Source organism: Chlorocebus sabaeus, chromosome X, assembly GCF_047675955.1.
Source record: "Chlorocebus sabaeus isolate Y175 chromosome X, mChlSab1.0.hap1, whole genome shotgun sequence".
In the NCBI taxonomy this organism is placed as follows: Eukaryota; Metazoa; Chordata; class Mammalia; order Primates; family Cercopithecidae; genus Chlorocebus; species Chlorocebus sabaeus.
This window is the reverse complement of record NC_132933.1, coordinates 121,325,307-121,344,685: the sequence shown is the minus strand read 5'-3', so window position 1 is coordinate 121,344,685 and position 19,379 is coordinate 121,325,307. Positions and strand designations below refer to the sequence as shown.

At 36.1% G+C, this 19,379-nt stretch overlaps 1 protein-coding gene across 3 annotated transcripts in view; it reads right to left on the bottom strand.

The window, feature by feature from the left end:
* DMD (dystrophin) overlaps nucleotides 1–19,379 on the bottom strand; it is a 2,258,239-nt gene that overhangs the window by 373,479 nt on the left and 1,865,381 nt on the right. For all 3 annotated transcript variants that reach the window (XM_037986581.2, XM_073013821.1, XM_073013822.1), the window contains one exon: nucleotides 10,637–10,793. In XM_037986581.2, coding sequence (XP_037842509.2) covers nucleotides 10,637–10,793 — 157 coding nt within the window. The remainder of the gene's footprint in view (nucleotides 1–10,636; nucleotides 10,794–19,379) is intronic.

Here is a 19,379-nt window from a genome sequence, read left to right as displayed (position 1 = left end):
AGCATCATTATTATTGATGTTTAAAAACCATAGCCATAGCTTGGCATATAGTAAATGCTCAATAAACATTGTTGACTCAAATACAGAACACCCAGTTAGAACACCAGAGTGTGTAATATGTAGGCCAAGTTGATTTAGATGCAAAACAGGCTTGCAGGTGAAAGCCTGGACTCATGAATCAGAAGAGAAAAAATTAATGCTGTAAATTGGGAAAAATGGACAGATCTCATTCTAGGTCTACTCATGTTCCAGATCCAAAGCTGAGTGTCACTGCTGAGTTACCGCGTGGAATTTCCTCAAGAAGTGGTCCTATTAGCATTGCCTTCTTCAACCTAGTGATTTCTTAAAGGAGATTTTCATGTCCAAACACTCAGAAGTTCCATGGTTTGAACTGCTGCTTGGGGCTTTTCCTGTAGTCTGCAGGATTAGGTAGGAGATGAGAGGACACTAGACAGACTCTGAAATGTAGGATGATCCAACAGTTCTGTTCATTCAACAAATGGATACTGAGCAGGCATAGAACAAGACGTTACCACAGTCATATCTGTAACTTGATCTGTATTTAACAGTTTTGCCATCTTATATCATCATTCTTGTTCCTGTATTATTTCTACCTTATTTTTATGTCTCCTGTATTGTTTCTATGTCTGACAAGAAAGTTGCTGAATATATTCTGTCACCAAAAGGACCTTCTTTATTTTAAGAGCCACCATATTTATTGAGTCTCAAACACATAAAAAGTATTTTACCAAATGCTCACTTCGGGACAAGCAACGATCAATTAACTTAATAGTGAGGTCTTGGAAAAGGGCAAGGAATCCAGAAACGTACATGGCAGGGTGGCAAGAATATTGCCCCCAAGAATCTAAAGCAAATTCATATGGGTTCATGGAAGAAAAAAATTTGAAGAAAGAGGCAATGGAGCAAACAACAGAAAGAGAGGTTTCCCTTAATATTCATTTGAGACAGCTAGTAATACAGAAGTTATGAACATAGATATCTGGGCTACAAAGAGAAGGCCATAATCATCTTTTCTTATTGAGATAAGAACACTTAATACGAACTTCACGCTGTTAACACTGTTTTTTTTTGTTTGTTTTTTTGAGATGGAGTCTTGCTCTGTCGCCCAGGCTGGAGTGCAGTGGCGCCATCTCGGCTCACTGCAAGCTCCGCCTCTCGGGTTCACACCATTCTCCTGCCTCAGCCTCCCGAATAGCTGGGACTACAGGTGCCTGCCACCACGCCTGGCTAATTTTTTGTATTTTTAGTAGAGATGGGGTTTCACCATGTTAGCCAGGATGGTCTCGATCTCCTGACCTTGGTTAGCACATTCTTAAGTGCACAAATCGGTATTGTTAACCATAGGCACAATGTTATACAGCAGCTTTCTAGAACTTTTTCATCTTGCATAACTCAAACTTTATAACCACTGAGCAACAACTCCCCCTTACAATGTCTGGCAACCATTTTTCTACTCTGTGCTTCTATGAGTTCGACTACATAATCATCTAAATAAGATGAAAAAAAGCCCTGCCTTATTTTCACTCCACTTCTGAATAAAAGTGAAGATAAGGGATTGAAGTATCAGATACATCCAGCCCTTCTTTCAGATAGTCAACAACATGAACAATATTCATTTATAAATGAGATTGAATAAATTTGATGTAAAATCGAAAAGTAAATGAACATATTTCAGGCCTGAAATTTTTTTAAAATCTAATTATATTCAATGAAAAACTATTTTTGAGTGTTTAAGGGGAAAATGTGTTTAACAAACTCTGTGTTGAGATTTATTTTTCTGGAAGTCTTTGAAAACAAAAATTGTATTCTCTGAGATAAAGGGCATGGGCTAGAATAGTCCAGCCTACTTGCAGGTCTGTGATACTATGGAGGAATAGTTTAGTGCGCACACAGCATCTTGAACAGCTGTTTGACTCTCAATTCTAAGGCTGGGCTGCTTCCAACAATCACTGGGGAAGTTACTTCCTACTGACAATAATGTTGTTAAGTTCTGAGCTGACCTTGAAAGATCACTGGTGAAAACTCAATCTGTTCCCATGGCCATTTAGGGAATTAGGTCTTAGGTCATTGAGCCTAAACTTTAAGATTTGGAAATTACTTCTGAAATGATAGTAAAAATGAATAGATTATTCGGAAACCCTGTGACAAATTAATTTGTATATGTTCTCAAGATACTGAGCCAAAATTTGAGGTTGTCAAGTATAAGTGGTAAATAATTTCTGAATCATACCCTTTGTCTCTGTCTATCACCATAATCCAAAAATGGAACCCTAGTTCGCTCTAAGCACATACCCTCAAACATGATCATTCCCAAGTCTTTCTCAGATGGCAACATCATTATTTTATTTGTTCAAGCCATTGACCTCAGAATTATCCTTGACTCTTTGCTTCCTCTCAAACTCCACATTCTATCTATCTTAAGTTCTATCAATTATACCCTCCAAATATATCTTGGATCAAATAATTATTCACCATATCTATCATTTCCACTCTAGTCCAAGTAATCATTTCCTTCCGAGATGACTTCACCACCCTCCTTTTTCTGTGTCTTCAGTATGGCTCTTTTTATAGTCAATTCTCCATAGCAGCAAGAGTCAACTTCTAAACACATAAATCAGATCACATCATCCCTGCTGAGAGCATTCCAGTGATGTCTCCTTACACACAGAATAAAATCCACCTCCAAACTATGGCCTGCAAGACCATTCATTATCTGGCCTTTCCCTCTTTCTAGAACCTATCACTGTCTACTGATCTTATTTCCCTTGAGATACACAGCCCATCTTGCTATTTCTGCAACACTCTAAACCTGTTCTTACCATTGGGTTTTTGAATTTGGTGCTTCTTCTGCCTAGAATCCTCTTCATTCAAGGTCTCTGAATGGTTCACTCACTCACACAGGTTTTGTTTCTTTGTTTGTTTGTTTGTTTGTTTGTTTTTTAGAGACAGGGTCTTACTCTGTCACCCAGGCTGGAGTGCAGTGGCACAATCTCGGTTCACTTCAACCTCCGCCTCCTGGGTTCAAGTGATTCTGGTACCTCAGTCTGCTGGGTAGCTGGGACTACAGGCACACATCACCATGCCCAGCTAATTTTTGGTAGAGATGTGGTTTCACTATGTTGACCAGGCTGGTTTCGAACTCTTGATGTCCAGGGATCTGCCCGTTTCGGCCTCCGAAAGTGCTGGGATTACAGGCATCAGCCACTGTACCCGGCCTCACACAAGTCTTCACCCCAAAATAACCTCCTCACATAGGCCAGTACTCCTCAATCTTTCTCTATTCATGCTTTGCTTATTTTCTCTTCATAGCACTTACTACCTGACATACTTTCATGTATTAATTTATTGGTTTATTATGTATTTCTGTCACTAAAATCTAAACATCCATGGGGCAGAGACTCATTTTGTTCACTAACATATGCTTAACAGAGAGTAGGCTCTTCATAAATAAATTTCTTGAAAGAATCAATAAATTCTAGGAATCTGAGTTATGGCATAATTTTTCCTAAAATAATTTTTTTGGGAGGCAAAAGGAAGAGCACAGAAAAAGATCAAGGGATTATTTGTAATTAAATGAATAATGTGTATGAAAGTGCTTTGTAAAGGCAAAATACTATACAAATACTATTTTAAAGAGTATTTGTCAGGACATCAAAATATTTTGACAAAGTGAGACAGAAGACTTTGGTAGAGAAGTCAGTTTGTAAATTATTCACATCTCATCTTGTTACAGTCATTAAAGAAAAGCAGCAATTCCTAGATGACTCAGTTCTTCAGTTTTGATGATAAAGCTAGTTTTCAGAAGACTTAGACTTAGTTTTCAGAAGACTCAAATGCCTAGAAATGCAGTTCTAAAAATAATTTTTAAGTCATTTCTATTCAGCATCCCTAAATATGACTGCATAGGATATCAAACTTATACAAAAATGATGAAGAATAGATCAAAAAGATGCCTATTTCCTCCAACGTGGCTAAAAAGACATCTTAGAGTAGATATAACTAACTGTCAAGTGGTTTAGAAACTGTAAGAGGCCAGGTCATTGAATGTTAGAATGAATCACTCTGGCCAGACGCGGTGGCTCACACCTGTAATCCCAGCACTTTGGGAGGCCGAGGCGGGTGGATCATGAGGTCAGGAGATCGAGACCATCCTGGCTAACATGATGAAACCCCATCTCTACCAAAAATACAAAAAATTTAGCCGGGCGTGGTGGCAGGCACCTGTAGTCCCAGCTACTCGGGAGGCTGAGGCAGGAGAATTACTTGAATTCGGGAGGTGGAGGTTGCAGTGAGCCGAGATTGCATCACTGCATTCCAGCCCGGGCAACAGAGTGAGACTCTATCTCAAAAAAAAAAAATAAAAAAAATAAAAAAAATAAAAAAAGAGTGAATCACTCTATCCCAGCTTTTGGTTGTTTTTCAGAGGTGATAGGTAACAGCGCATTTTTCCTAACACAGAGCTGACTTAAATCTTAACATTCACAAATGGTACCCTAAGATATTTTATCTTTCTGTAAAAAGAAAACACAGAAAACTCATCAAGCTAACATACATACTAAAATGTATCCCATGTAAGCAGGCCAGCATTGATTACAGAATTAGCCTAAATAAATGTATAATCTACAACATGATTTCAGGATAATTTTATCGAATTTCTAAGCCTCTCTCTCACTTTGTGGTGACTTCTGAGGCAATCGAACATACATAATATATGACCTGACAAATGAACAAGTAAACTACTTTATTCAAGCCTTTTCATTTGTCAACAGCATCCAAACAATAATGGCTTTCTGTCCACTCTTTTAATAATGTATGTATTGATTACTTCCATCTAAATCTTAACCAGAAAATCTCTGGAAGCTCTGAAGGTGTCCTTAATGGTCTCTAGGGAAGGGATTATAGAGATTCTTTTAATTGAAAGATGAAAACCTAGTGACAAACAATTTCATTAGTAAAAATGCAAACAAAAAGTCATTACCTACACTGTTGTTATAATCAAGATCTAATCTCCATTTGAATTTGGGGTAGGAGGAAGGGAGTTGAATAAGCTGATGTTTTATTGCAGTTCTCCTTAGAAATTCCCCACTATGATTTGCTCCTTTAAAACTCTCTCTAGGTTAATCACAGAAGTAGACAAGTAATAAATATCACTTTAGTGACTGCTCAAGTAAAACAAAGGAAGTCAGTTTTTAAAATATATCTGGACCAGAATAATACACACTAATTGAAAACGAGTCAGTCTAGTGAGGCAAGTAATGAGGAACTGTAAAAGCCAGGATAATGTATTCAAAAGATATAAAAATTGGTCAGTTTATATTTGCTAAGGCACATTTGAGCTTTAATTATTTATAACACTTCACCGCATCTGGAGCATTATTTTATTAATTAGTCTTGAGAGCTATTCAGTTGCAGTTGTTACGCTGCCCAGCTGGTTTGGGGGGCACAGATCTACTCCCATGGGTGTGAAAATTGCTTTGAGGAGTGAGACTATAGTCCCCAAATACGTCTGTGGAGTATCTTGGCATTTTACTTACAGAAGAACCATATATCTCTCCATGACAGCAATTGATATTGACTGTATATTTTCTCTACAAGAAAAGAATACAAGACGTGTAATATTTTACTACAAAATATTATCACCAATCTGAAATGGTATACAAAGAAAAATACAAATTACTTGTTTTGTAAAAATCCTGATTTATGGAAAATGAAAGTGAAAATGAACAATATTTGATTCTAGTTTCAACTATTGACATTTTAATGGGATTTGTATCCCCATAAAAAGCATCAGCAAAGGATATTAATAATTTAGGATAGTAAGCAGATGATTTTTTTAAAAAGTGGCACTCTAAATACATGGGGAATAAGTTTGCAATTACAGTGACCTATCTTGATACCAAGGATTCTATATAAACAACAATTAAATCAAGAAACCCATAAAGAGCAATACAATTTACAATTCTGGACACATGGCAAAGTAAAACAAAAGTCCACAAATATAAGATCTGTCAACTGTTCGATCTTGATGGAATTTTGTACTGATTATGTTTTCTTTCTCTTTTTCTAACTGAGTTCAGGAGATCTGATAGAGAGATCCAGTTTCAAGGATTTTCCATTGTTCTTTTGTCCACAGGCATCAAGAGCATCACTAACTAGATAGTCCATATATGAAAGGGCTACCACATACATGAGACAAAACTTTGAGTCAAATAGGCTACTAAATTGTTCTCTCATCAGCACTCAGTAGTGGTGATATTGTTTGAAGAAGGAGAGTGTTTTGTGTCAATAATTTTTCTTAAAGATACCAAGAGAAGCTTGAAAAAGCATTGGACCAAACTACAAGTAGAAACTGTACCTCGTATGTTTACTGCAGCACTACTTACAATAGCAAAGACTTGGAACCAACCCAAATGCCCATCAATGATATATGGATAAAGAAAATGTGGTACATATACACCATGGAATACGATGAAGCCATAAAAAAGGATGAGATCATGTCCTTTGCAGGGACATGGATAAAACTGGAAGCCATCATTCTCAGCAAACTAACACAAGAACAAAAAACCAAACACCGCATGTTTTCACTCATAAGTGGGAGATAAACAGTGGAAGCACATGGACACAGGGAGGGGAACATCACACACTGGGGCCTGTCAGAGGGTGGAGGACTAGGGGAGGGAGAGCATTAGGAGAAATACCTAATGTAGATGATGGGTTGATGGGTGCAGCAAACCACCATGGCACATGTATACCTATGTAACAAACCTGCACTTTCTGCACATGTATCCCAGAACTTAAAGCATAATAAATAAATAAATAAATAAAAAACAGTGTGCATCAAAGTAGCTCTACATGCTTTACAAAAAGATGCTTAATTAGAAATAAACAGAAAAATCCTGTAAATAAGAAGGGAATACCACTCTATTTCTTTCTTTCCCTGCTCTTGGTCTCAGTAGCCTTCCTTTATCTGATCAGTGTCTACTATATACTAGGCACTTTGGAATGTGCTGGGTAGAAAAATGACAGCTTTCCCCCTCCCAAAAATCTTCTCGAAGAGCATGGTTTAGCAAGAGTGGTTGACATTTATCAAATAGTAACACATGTATGTGATGACAAAGAACGCTATGTTATAGAAAAGTAGACAATTTTAGGAGAGTGTGTAAAGGGAGATCTGGTCAAATGCAGGCAACCGGGAAAAGCTTGCACAATGTCCAAGCCAAGATGTAAAGGATTATTAGATGATAACCAGGATATTATGAGTGGGTGGGTGTAGGTAAAAGGGTTTGAGACAGAGGACCAGCATGTTTAAAGCCCCATATAAGAGGGACATGCAGAACTGGAAAAAGCAAAAAGAGGCAGTATGACTGGTGTCCAAACAGCAAGGGAAGAGCATCTAGAAAAGAGGAGGTTGAGGCCAGACAAGCCAGATAGTGCCTTGTCACCCTCGTTGAGGATTTTGGTCTTTTTCAAAGAGCACTGAGAAAACTACTACAGTGTTAAGATAAGGACTGATATAATTGGATTTATGTTTTTTACACAGATTGTTCTGACTGAAATGTAGAGATTGCATTGTAGGGTGGCAAGAGTAGATTCAGAACGGTTAGGAGAAATGGTCTCTTATAACTATGATGATGACAATAGTAGACAGTCAAGAACAATTTTGAAGGTAAATTGGCTGGGCGCGGTGGCTTACGCCTGTAATCCCAGCACTTTGGGAGGCCAAGGCAGGCAGATCACGAGGTCAAGAGATCGAGACCATCTGGCCAACATGGTGAAACCCTGTCTCTACTAAAAACACAAAAATTTTCTGGGCATGGTGGCGCGTGCCTGTAGTCCCAGCTACTCGGGAGGCTGAGGCAGGAGAATCGCTTGAACCCAGGAGGCGGAGGTTGCAGTGAGCTGAGATCATGCCATTGCACTCCAGCCTGATGACAGAGCAAGACTCCATTCCCCCACCACACACACACACACACACACACACACACAAATTGACCCAGTAATGTCTTGGTAGTGGAAGGCTGAAGTCTGGTCATCTGGAAAAGGTACTGTATCAGTCCACCACACTGTTGTCTGGTATGAGAAAATATTTAGATATTTATTTAGAGTCTTGGAATATTTAGCTAGAGTTTTGGAGTTTTGTAGATTGCAGCAACAAAAAGATAAAGAAGCAAAGTGTTCTGGAGTTTTGAAAACAAGTTATTAAAATTTAGATGATTGATTCTAAGTTGTACTTGGAAGGAGGTAAATATGGAAGGTCAGAGGAACTAATGTATAAAACACAGAGTAATCAATGGGCTGGAAGTCTTGTGAAATTCAAGAAAGATAACAGGGAGCTATCTGAGCAAGCACACTAACCAAGTGGGGATGGATTAACTTCATTCTGGTCAGTATCACTCATAACTCCAGCATCACCATCTCCCCAAGTCATGTTATTTGTCATGAGATTCCTGAGTAAGAACTGAGTAAGTACAAACATTTTACCACTCTTAACAATTAACCAAAACTAATAACCAGGAATAGTGAAGCAGTATTTATAACAAAATACCAGCTGGAAGAAACCACAGCAATTATTTGGACCGATTTCCTCATATTACAGTTGAAGAACAAAATAGCAATCAGAATCCATCTTATGAAGAAATATGACTAGAATCTCAGTCTCCTGACTCCTAGTGCACCTGTCCAATGATTCATTTTCTTTGGTTTCTGGAACTAGCATAAAATTTATCTTTTGTAGAAATTCTGTCTCATTTCACTATATCGCATAAGGCATTTTTTTTTTAAAGGCCCATCCTTCTCAGTGAGTGCTTTTCTATATGTACACCAGAGTGTTTTGGCTGTTCATTCAAAGTCAGAACATTTAAAACACATAGCACCATTACATTTCACCCTCCCACAAAAACTAATTTAATATTCAGAAATATATGAAGGCAAATGGCTAAAGGAGAAACTGGCAGTTTCCCTGGAATTTTTTGCAAAGATCCCTGGGTCTTCTTTCATGTTCTCTTCCATTTTTATAATTTCCTATATCATCTTCTCCAGAATGATATAAACCCTTGACCTTTCCTCAAGATGCCACCTTTGGCTTTATCTCCACAGAGATCTTTCCTTTACATGCTCGACATACAAAAGTGGCACCATTTTTTCAAATTTTTATTATTTGGTAGTAATTTGTTTGGTTTGCTATTCATTTCTGTTCTTGTACCTTTTATTCCCATTTCCAAAACACTTATCAGTATCCATTCTACACCAGACACTTTGCTAGGCTCTAGGGTCTTGGAGGAGGTGGACAAGACAAAATCTCTGCCTTTTTCACTCAGAGCTTAGTAGAGAAGATAGAAATGTAAGTAAAAACAAAACAAAACAAAACAAAAAGAAATTATTGGTCATCGTTGGAGGATGCTAGTGAACAACTTGTTATTATAAAAATTAGTAAAATTGAAACATGTATTTTGCTTGTTCAATATGAAAGGTATACTGAGTACCAAAACAGGAGACAAGCGCAAAACATTTTTTTTCCATAGACCTACCCCAGTGAATAAATGAAGAAGGAATGGTAGAGATAGGCAATTATTACACTGCAACCCCTAGCCACTGATCATGAACAGCTATTAAACATCACACAAAAAGAGAAAACAAGGCATTATATACCAACTCCTGATGATGGAAGAATACACGAATGCCTGTGAAGCAGTCTTGCCAAAAAAAAAAAACCAAACCCAAATACGATCAAACTATAGAACTGCACTGTTTAATTGGTAGCTACTGGCAACATCTGGCTACTGAGTACTTGGAATGTAATAAGCCTGAATTGAGACGTGCTGTAAATGTACATTTTTTATATTGATTGCATGTTGAAATGACAATAAGAATTGTACTACAGTTGCATGACATACAACGATGAGAAGAAACAGGGTGAAAGGTACAGGGAAACTATACTATTTTAGAAACTTACAGTGAATCTGTAATTACTCCCAAATAAAAAGTAATAAAAAGACCAATTAACCAAAGTAAGGTGTGGGTCTGATTTCAATTTTTATTTAAATCCGAACCAGAAAAAGTTAAAAAAATTCATAATATGTATGAGAGAAATGGAAATTTGCATATGGACTGGATATTTGACATGATGAAATTATTGATATTTCAAAAGCATTATAGTAGCAAGGTGATTATCTTAAAAGAGTGAATCCTATCTTTTAACCTTTTGAAATATTAACAAATAAAATAACACATGCCTGATATTTGTTTTAAAATAATCTGGGAAGAGCTATAGAATAAATAAGATCTGATGTGATTTGATAATTATTGATGTCTTGATGGGTACATGAGTTTTATTATAGCATTCTGTCTACTTTTGCATATGTTCAATATTTTTCATAATGAAAAGTTTTTTTTTATATAGTCAAAAGAGATGGACGATTTCTTAAACGGTATTATTAACACAGATGTGTTTGACATTTAAAATATAATGGCTTGAATTATTTGTAATTGACCCTTGGGTAAGAAGAGTAAAAAAGACTTCTATTCAACTTAATTTCAAACAAAATTAATTTTAAATTAGTCACTGGATTATTATGTGCTTAACATGTGCAAAGCACTAGGCTTAAAAATGTCCTACCCTATGTACATCGTTCTGCTTCTGAACTGCTGGAAAGTCGCCTCCAATAGGTGTCTGCCGGCTTAATTCATCATCTTTCAGCTGTAGCCACACCAGAAGTTCCTGTAGAGAAAGGTGCAGACGCTTCCACTGGTCAGAACTGGCTTCCAAATGGGACCTGAAAAAGAACAGCAGCATACTATGTCAGAATATCTAGAAGTATAATCGATGATTCCAACAATTCCATTAAAAAAGTACAGTAAACCTATTGTGAACTACAAAGCAGTCTTGAATAAAAATCTGGCTACTTACTTTTGAGAGCCATAAAACAGGGGATAGTTTGATGGCAATTTTGAGAAAAGGCAGTGTTTAGCCATATGTTTATTTCCACATGCAGAATGCTGAGACTTTTGGCATGGAATATGCACTGGAATCGATTGCTTTTCCATACTGTTATAGTCAGTGATTCTTAATATTTCTGGTAGAAAAAACTGGATGCAGTGACTAATAAAAAACACTTCGTTTTCATGTGACTCATGCTAGTACTGGAATTCTTTCTGCCTTGAGAAATGGAAAGGTCTCTCCCCACATTTTGACTTTTCCATTTCTACACCCTAGGCAGCCTTTTCCATTGAGTTCTTCCATCTGGCGTCTGTTCCTTTCTGCTTCTCTTCCCAAATGCTTCTCCTTTCCCCCTACCCTTCTTTATTTGTGTGCACCTGGGATTTGTCTTCACCAAGTTTCAACATTTTCTGCTTTGTTTCCTTTGTGTAAAAAATACTAAGACAACAACTCACATGGAAGAGTAAAATCAGACATTTATCTGAAAGCTTCCCCCGAACATGAATAATTTAGGCAGGAGACTGAGTGCTTTACCGTCAACTGTATTTAGAACATGTTAATCCTTTGAAGCCATTTAAGAATACACAAATGAATGATCTATGCTATAAAATCCACATTTTACTTGAAGATGAGAAGCTAAATTAATAAAATAAATCATCATCCAGAAAACAAAGAGGAAACGCAGCATCTTAGCAAAGCTTTATCTTCAGGTAAATTAGAAATTATGCTGAATCACTCGGCTATTATCAGCAATTACTAATTAATTCATAATAATGCTACCTATAACATAAATATAATAAAGTCTTTAATGCTGCAAAGATTGAAATATAAAGCAAAGCAACCAGGTAGAGCAACATTTCCCTTAGCCATTTGGTAACTTAGCTTGACATTTCAAATACAATTCTCCTTTTGGCCTTAGTCAAACAGAATCACCAAAGAATACTTATCTACTGAAATTAAATTGTTCCAAACTTTCTGAAGGATAATTTGACAATACATAAAAGTCTTTAAAATGTGCAAATACAATGACCCACAGGCTTAAATTCAAGGAATTTATACTAACAAAGAAATTGGAAAAAGATACAAAGATATACGTGGAAAAATGTTATATATAGCATCATTTAAGATTGATAAAACAGAAACAACTTAAATATTCAATACGAGGGAATTGCTTAAGAAATGCAAAACCCCTACCTACTGATTGTTTTCAAATGCAATGAAACTTGTATATGCTTTAAATTTAGAAATTAATGAAATTTATATATGAATTTAATTAAGTAGCTCTTAATTTAAAAGGTAATTATTATATATATAATGGTGCATTCATACAGTAAAATCCTATGCAAGGTTCAATATGATGACATAGTCAAATATTTATGGATATGGAAAAGTCATCATGTCAGTTACTAAGTGAGAAAACAGGTTACAAAACAAATACATTTTTTGAATTTTTCTAAAATATTTGTGTATATGTATGTATTTGTATGTACATGCTTGTCTATGAAAAAATTTTGTAATGACAACCAGGTTATCCCTCAGAGGTAGATTTACAGGTGATTTATTTCTTAATCTTTATACTTTTCCACATTGTCAAGATTTTCTTTCTATAACTGCAATATAAACAATATTTTCAGAAAAAATAAAGGCATTTCCATCAAATAAGATAAATTATTCAAGACTCTGAGGTATTATTTCCTAAGAAATGAATCATGAAATACCATAAATGTCATGAATTGAATATAATAGTGCATGCAGATTGCATGCAATTAGAGGTCAGTTCTTTTATGCTTCTGTACCATCCTTTCAGTTATCACTTTTCCATGATAAGCCTAAGCGACAATTCCCTATGCAAGATTTTAGTTGTTTAAAGGCATGTAATGTATAATGGTTAAATGAATTCCTTGGGGCGTCTGGAATTCAGTGTGGTCCCTTTGAGAATGAAAGAGGCTGTCAAGCAGGACATTTTGAAAGGTAGGTGGAGAGAGGTAGGGCTCAGACATGGAAAAGCAGCAAATGGTAGAAAAGACACTGATTAAACAAATATTTATTGACTGCCTCTAAGTCTCTAGGATGCATTGGGGAGGAGGGAGAGAAGAAGGGAAGAGAGAATATAACGATGCTTAATGTTTGGTCTCTGTATGCCTGGAGGAGGAAACAAAAAATCGTTGTGGCAGAGAGGTCTAGAGGAGGATATAGTGAAGGGCAGGCTGCCTATGTTGAGACCTCAAGCTGCGGCTTTGTTTACGTAAGGAAGTACTAAAATTCCAGTTCTAGGTTAAATGGTGCTGACTAATTATTAGTGGGTCAATGAACCCCTTTGCGTCCCCTAAGCAAGAGCAAAATAACTGAGCTTAGGAATTCAGTTCTCTCTCTCTCTCTCTCTTTTTTTTCTTTGAGACAAAGTCTTGATCTGTCACCCAGGCTGGAGTGCAATGGCACGATCTTGGTTCACTGCAACCTTCACCTCCCAGGTTCAAGCAATTCTCTCCTGCATCTGCCTCCCAAGTGGCTGGGATTACAGGCACCCACCACCACACCCAACTATTTTTTGGTATTTTTAGTAGAGATGGGTCTCGCCATGTTGGCCAGGCTGGTCTCGAACTCTTGACCTCAGGTGATCCACCTGCCTCAGCCTCCCAAAATGTTGGGATTAGAGGCATAAGCCACCGCACCCAGCCAGGAATTCAGTTCTAAAGGATCTAAGAGAAAACTTAATAGCGTGAAATAGGGGTTGTTGGAAGCCAGGGACAGAGGACAGTCAAGAGAGCTAATATAGCAGCAGAAGACGGACCTAGAACCTTAAAAGGTGAAAAGCTCTCACATATCTGGGTAAGGGGCCATTCTTTAATTTTTTTATAAGGTGTGGAGTTAGATAAAATTTCAGAATGTTTGATCATCTTAACTACATATCAGATTGATTCATTTTTTCCCTCTCCTAAAGCTCAAGAGTGAAAGGAAAAATGTGCTGGGAGGACAAAAACTGAAGCAAAAAACTTATAAAGCACAGAGAACACTGAGTAAGCACAGAAGAGGTGAAAGGCAGCCAGAGAATGAATTAAAACAGCATATACAAACGTGTCCAATCTAAAGCTCTGGGTCTCAATCTCTAGCGTGCACAGGAAACATTTGAGTAGCTTGTTTAAAATCGAGATTGCTAGGTGCCACCTCCAGACTTTCTATAATTCTATCAAGAATCTCTGCTTTTAACAAGAACCTTCACAATTCCACAGGTAAGCTCCAGAACTGTTCTTTGATAAAGAATTTATTAAAGCATTTCTGATATGCCCCAAACATTACTTCTTGGTCTCCACAGGGCAAAGGTGGCATCTGTCAGTGACTTGATTTTGAAGATCTAAATGTAAGGAACATTATGAGCTCAAAACATTTTCTTTGACCATGTTAAGCCCGTGAAATGTTATCAAGTCACATTTCCCAATAGATTTATTAAAACAAATGCCTCATGCCCTATTTTTATTTTCACGAGTGTATATACCAGATATTTCGAAATGATTAACCTATGTTTGCATGTGGAATATCTCCTCCTGAAAATGTTTCTTTGTATTTGTAATGACTTTTTTTTCTGGTTATATCATACATAGGCTGTTGGGGCTGGAAGGAACCTGAGAGATTATAGTTCAACCTTCTTGTTTTGCATATGTAGAAATCAAGATTGCAAAGGTATAAAACAGCTGCTGAAAAACATAACTTGAGCTGTCCTATTTAGATATGGGAAATGGAAATTACAAACCTTGGTGAGATGAGAAAATCCTTAAACCTTAGTGGTTTTAACCAAATGTTTTAGATCTCTGAGCAAAAAGGCTTGTTGCTGTTAAATTAAATTAAATTGGGCCTAAAGCTGCCTCTGTACATAGCAAACTGCAACCCAGCTTGGCATGTAAGCAATACGCAACTTAAGAGTACATTCTTGTAACAAATAGCTGAGTCTCAGCCAATCCCAGCAGTCAAGATTCAGCTAATCACAGGCTGTAAACTGATCAGCTCATGTCCATATAAGGCAAATGCCTATTTACACTATTCCCAAGTAAGCCAAATTCTAAGCTGTAACTAGTCAAGCTGTTTCTGTATGTCACTTCCTTTTTCTATCTATAAATACTGCCTGCCCACCTTGCTGGGTGGAGCTTTCTGAACTTCTAATTCTGAGTACTGTCTGATTCATGAATTGTTTTTTGCTCAAATAAACTCTGCAAAACGGAATTTGTCTAAAGTTTGTCTTTTAACATTGCTAATTGTCAAATATATTCTGTTTATTCCTACCCACTCATCAGAAAATAAAAGAGGTGGTTCAAAGGGGCATACTTAGCTTCTATCTATTTCTATTAATCTTTATTAGTGAAGACAAGAGCTTAGGGGTTACTACCATTTAACAAGGCAAGTGCTAATCTCTAAAAAGCTGATAGTTTCCACAATTTGTAAGGTTTAGGTAAAACACAGAGCCTTTAGATGTGTTGGAGTATATTGCTTGGTCTTTAAGGAACTCCTCAGTGTCAGGACGCTAAGAATTATAGGGGCTGATAAAGTGATTGTTATTTCTCTAGACACAGATATTTCAACTGTGATTTGGTTAATGCCTAGTTTGAAATCCTTAATAAAACTTTACTCTTAAAGGCATGCATTCTTAAAGTGAAATGTGTTATATTGAATTCATTTTTCACTTTCACTTCCTTTATAAAACTAATGATATATCCCTATAAATCTTTAGTACCCTCATGTAATAAAATAGCACTTAAGCATGCATAAAGAAAAGGTAGGAATGCAGAAATCATAAAGAACCACAATACTGCCATAAAAACAGACACAAAGACCCATGGAAAAGACTAGATAACCCCAAAATGAATCCACACATCGACAGTTAACTCATTTTTGACAAAGGTGCCAAGAACATACAGTGGGGAAAAGACAGTCTCTACCACAAATGGTGCAGAAAAACTGAATATCCACATGCAGAATGAATCTAGACCCCTATCTCTCACCATATATAAAAATCAAATCAAAGTGGATTAAAGACTTAAATGTAAGACCTCAAACCATGCAACTACTACAGGAGAACACTGAGAAAAATCTCCAGGGTGTCATCAACAGATAAATAATTTGAACTTGTACTTCAGAAACAAAAAAATTAAAGAACCACAGAATTAAAATGGGAGCTATCTCTTTAAATAAAGAGAGAGAATTAATCCCAAAGAGAAGTCAACATTTTTTTTTCTAGACAGGTTTTTAACTCCAACATTCAAACATAATTAGCATTCTAGAAGTGAGAGAAAGAAGGTAAGAGATATTCAATGTCCAAGTTGCATTTTTCTCTCAAAGGTAGACCCCACCTCTTTTTGCCCTTTCTTTGTTCTCCATTATAAAAAGACACTAACTATTCTAACCTCTAATAGCAAGTACTCCCCAATAGATTTATTGCTTCAACAGACTATATAATGTCAGTGTCCTTGCCTCTTAATGTTCAGAATTGTATAAATGTCAATATTTTATATAACATTTACAAATTTTTCTGCCAAATATAAAAAATCTCACAGAATGTAAATTCTGCTGAAATTATGTTGACAACATATTATGTGATTTTCATAGTTAATAGTATATACAATGATCTGGAAAAATAAACTAGTAGTAGATGAAATTGAAATCTTCATAGATATTTCTTATATTAAAAAATTGACTTCTCAAGTTATTAATATTTTAAAATTAAAAATGCAAGGATTGTAGATATGGAATTTTAGAATGAAAAGCACTTTCTTTGACTAATTACCATCTTAATATTGGGTAATGTCATTAGTAACTGTGTATGTGTGTGTGTACATTTAAGTAAATAATTTTCTCTTTGTTTTTTGCCCACTTAAAGCAGTTAATGTTTTTGTTTCATTTGATGGAACTTAAATTATCGCTGACTACTTACTTTTCTTCCTTATACCTCTTGGCCAACATGTGATGTGATAATGCATGTGGAATGACAGCATATAATTTTCTTGAATTAACTTATGAGATAGGATTATACAATTTCGATTAAATTTCTTTTCTCTCAAAGACATCTTATTTACTTTATACAATGCCTTTTAGATTAATCAGTTCTATCTTAATTAAGAAAACCAAGGTAGAAAAATTAAACAATTTTTCCAGGTTCATAAAGTGTGATTGCAGAATTAAAAGAATAAAATTGTAGAACTGCAGGAGAACTGGAAGAGACTGTTCAGGTTTCTGGTCAAACTCTTCATTTCAGTGAGGGAGAAAATTGAAGTCTGAAGCAGTTAAGTGACTTGATCAAGATTATATACTAGACAGTTAGTGACAGAACAGAACAGAAGGGAAACTGGGTTGCCCAGCTGCTGGCTCATGTCTTTCTACTCTACCATACTCACAAATTTCAAGTTTGAAATTTTTGTATTCATATAAGTTAGCTGGAGGCAGTAAGCATAGCCCTATAAAGCAACTCTTGAACACTTGGAGAAACATGTTATCAAGCGTAAATTAGAATAGTATTGGGAAGACCTAGTGAGGAAACAGCCAGAAAAGAAAAGATTCGTTATGGAATATGAATCAAAATTTGGAGAATAAGAGGCAAGAGAATGTTGCAAGTGTGAGAACCAGCAAGGGTACATACTCATATGGGAGAGTGAGGAAATTGTTGGAGAGTAGGAATGCGGTTAGAAAATAGAATCTATTGATTCTCTTGGCTCAGAGAATCTATGTTGGGGAGTAATAGAATGACACTTGGTGAGAAAGGAACTGGAGGCAGAAAAAGAACAGAGAAGGGAAGGGCTTAGCAAGGACTTAATAGGCACAGTTGGCAGAGAGTGAAGGGCCTACTAGATTCTAATGATTAAATATAACTTCATTAGAGCAGTGATTTTTTGTGTATGCTTTATTCATGGTTGTATCCTCCATGCCCAGAAGAGTGCCTAGTACATAGCAGGCATTCATTAAATATTTGTTGAATGAACAAATAAATAAATGAATGAGGGAGATATGGAGATTTACAAGATGGAAGCTTTGAACAAAAGAGTAATATGATATAAACAGCGTCCAAGGTAGAGTATTCTTGTAAATGTATCAATATGGCATAACATGATGACCTAAATAAGACTTTTAATCACAGGAAAAGAAAAGATGTATGGCAGAAGAAAAATAAATGGAAGGAAAACGATACAATATGGACTTGTATTTGGAAGCACAAGAATATCTCTTACGAGCCAATGGAATGCAAAGGGAAACTTCAAAATCATTTGGATTCAAATTCAATTTTGCTTCTTTAAAAATGGACACCTGGGAAATAAAGCACTAATGGTTTTATTTTTTTGAAATATAAGAGCAGTTTCAGAATCCCTCACAAAACAATGAACCAACTGTAATTTTTTTATAATATGTTATAACTTGGGCAAACACAGGACTATTTTTCCAGGATATCATGGAAACTATTTTTTAATTGTGGTAACTTTTCATTTTAAAATAACCCCCATGGAAGAAGTGACAAGATTCATAAAGCAGGTTTATCAGTGCCACTAATGGTTCTATATCTAACTCTTCCAGTGTTATTCTATACTATTTCATAATCATCCCTAATTACTGCCTTTACTATACTTCTCTCAATTGAACTCTGCCTTTTGCTATAGATTGACCAATACCCTAATTTCAATCAAGTGTCAGAAAATAAGCTAAATTGCTTTGATGTGGAGAATTACTTCTTTGCTTTTTATGAGTGCTTATAACATATCCTGTATTATTAGAGAGGCCTATATAAAAGCCCAAACCACTGATTTGAATATTTAAATTCTAGAATTCACAGCACCTTAGATAAGCTAAGGTAACTGTTTTCTACCTGATTAATGACAGCAAGAATTAAACTGTGGTAGCTGACACATGGGAAACTGCGGAGAATGAAGGGTTCATATTTTGGCTGACATGCTGTTTGCCACTTTTAATTCTCCTTTTATTTTATCAAGTTCACATGAGGGAGAGAAAAGGCACTCAGTGATACTCGGAACAATTATAGCACCTTTCTTTTTCTTTTGTGCAGAGAAGAATAACTTAACTTTACCTGCCAATATTTTCTTCTATCGCACATTTTCATTCTTTTTAAATGACGAATGTTATGAAAGTGGCCTATGTCATCACACATACTGACCTCTCTTAAGAGTTTAAGCTGTAGAAAGCTAACAGAGACTCCCTATCTTTGAAAATGCTATTGCCATTGTTGCTCTCAGTGTACCACCAACAAGTTGATACAAAATTCATATACAAAATAGGGAGATAAGGAACAAAGTCTGGGAAGCCAAGGTGCAAACTTGGGCGAAAGAAGAAAAAACACCTTATACATAAAAATAAACTCTGTTCTACTCCTAGCAATCTACTTCTCATAAAAACAAATCCTTTTCTACTCCTAGAAAAAATCTACTCTCTATTC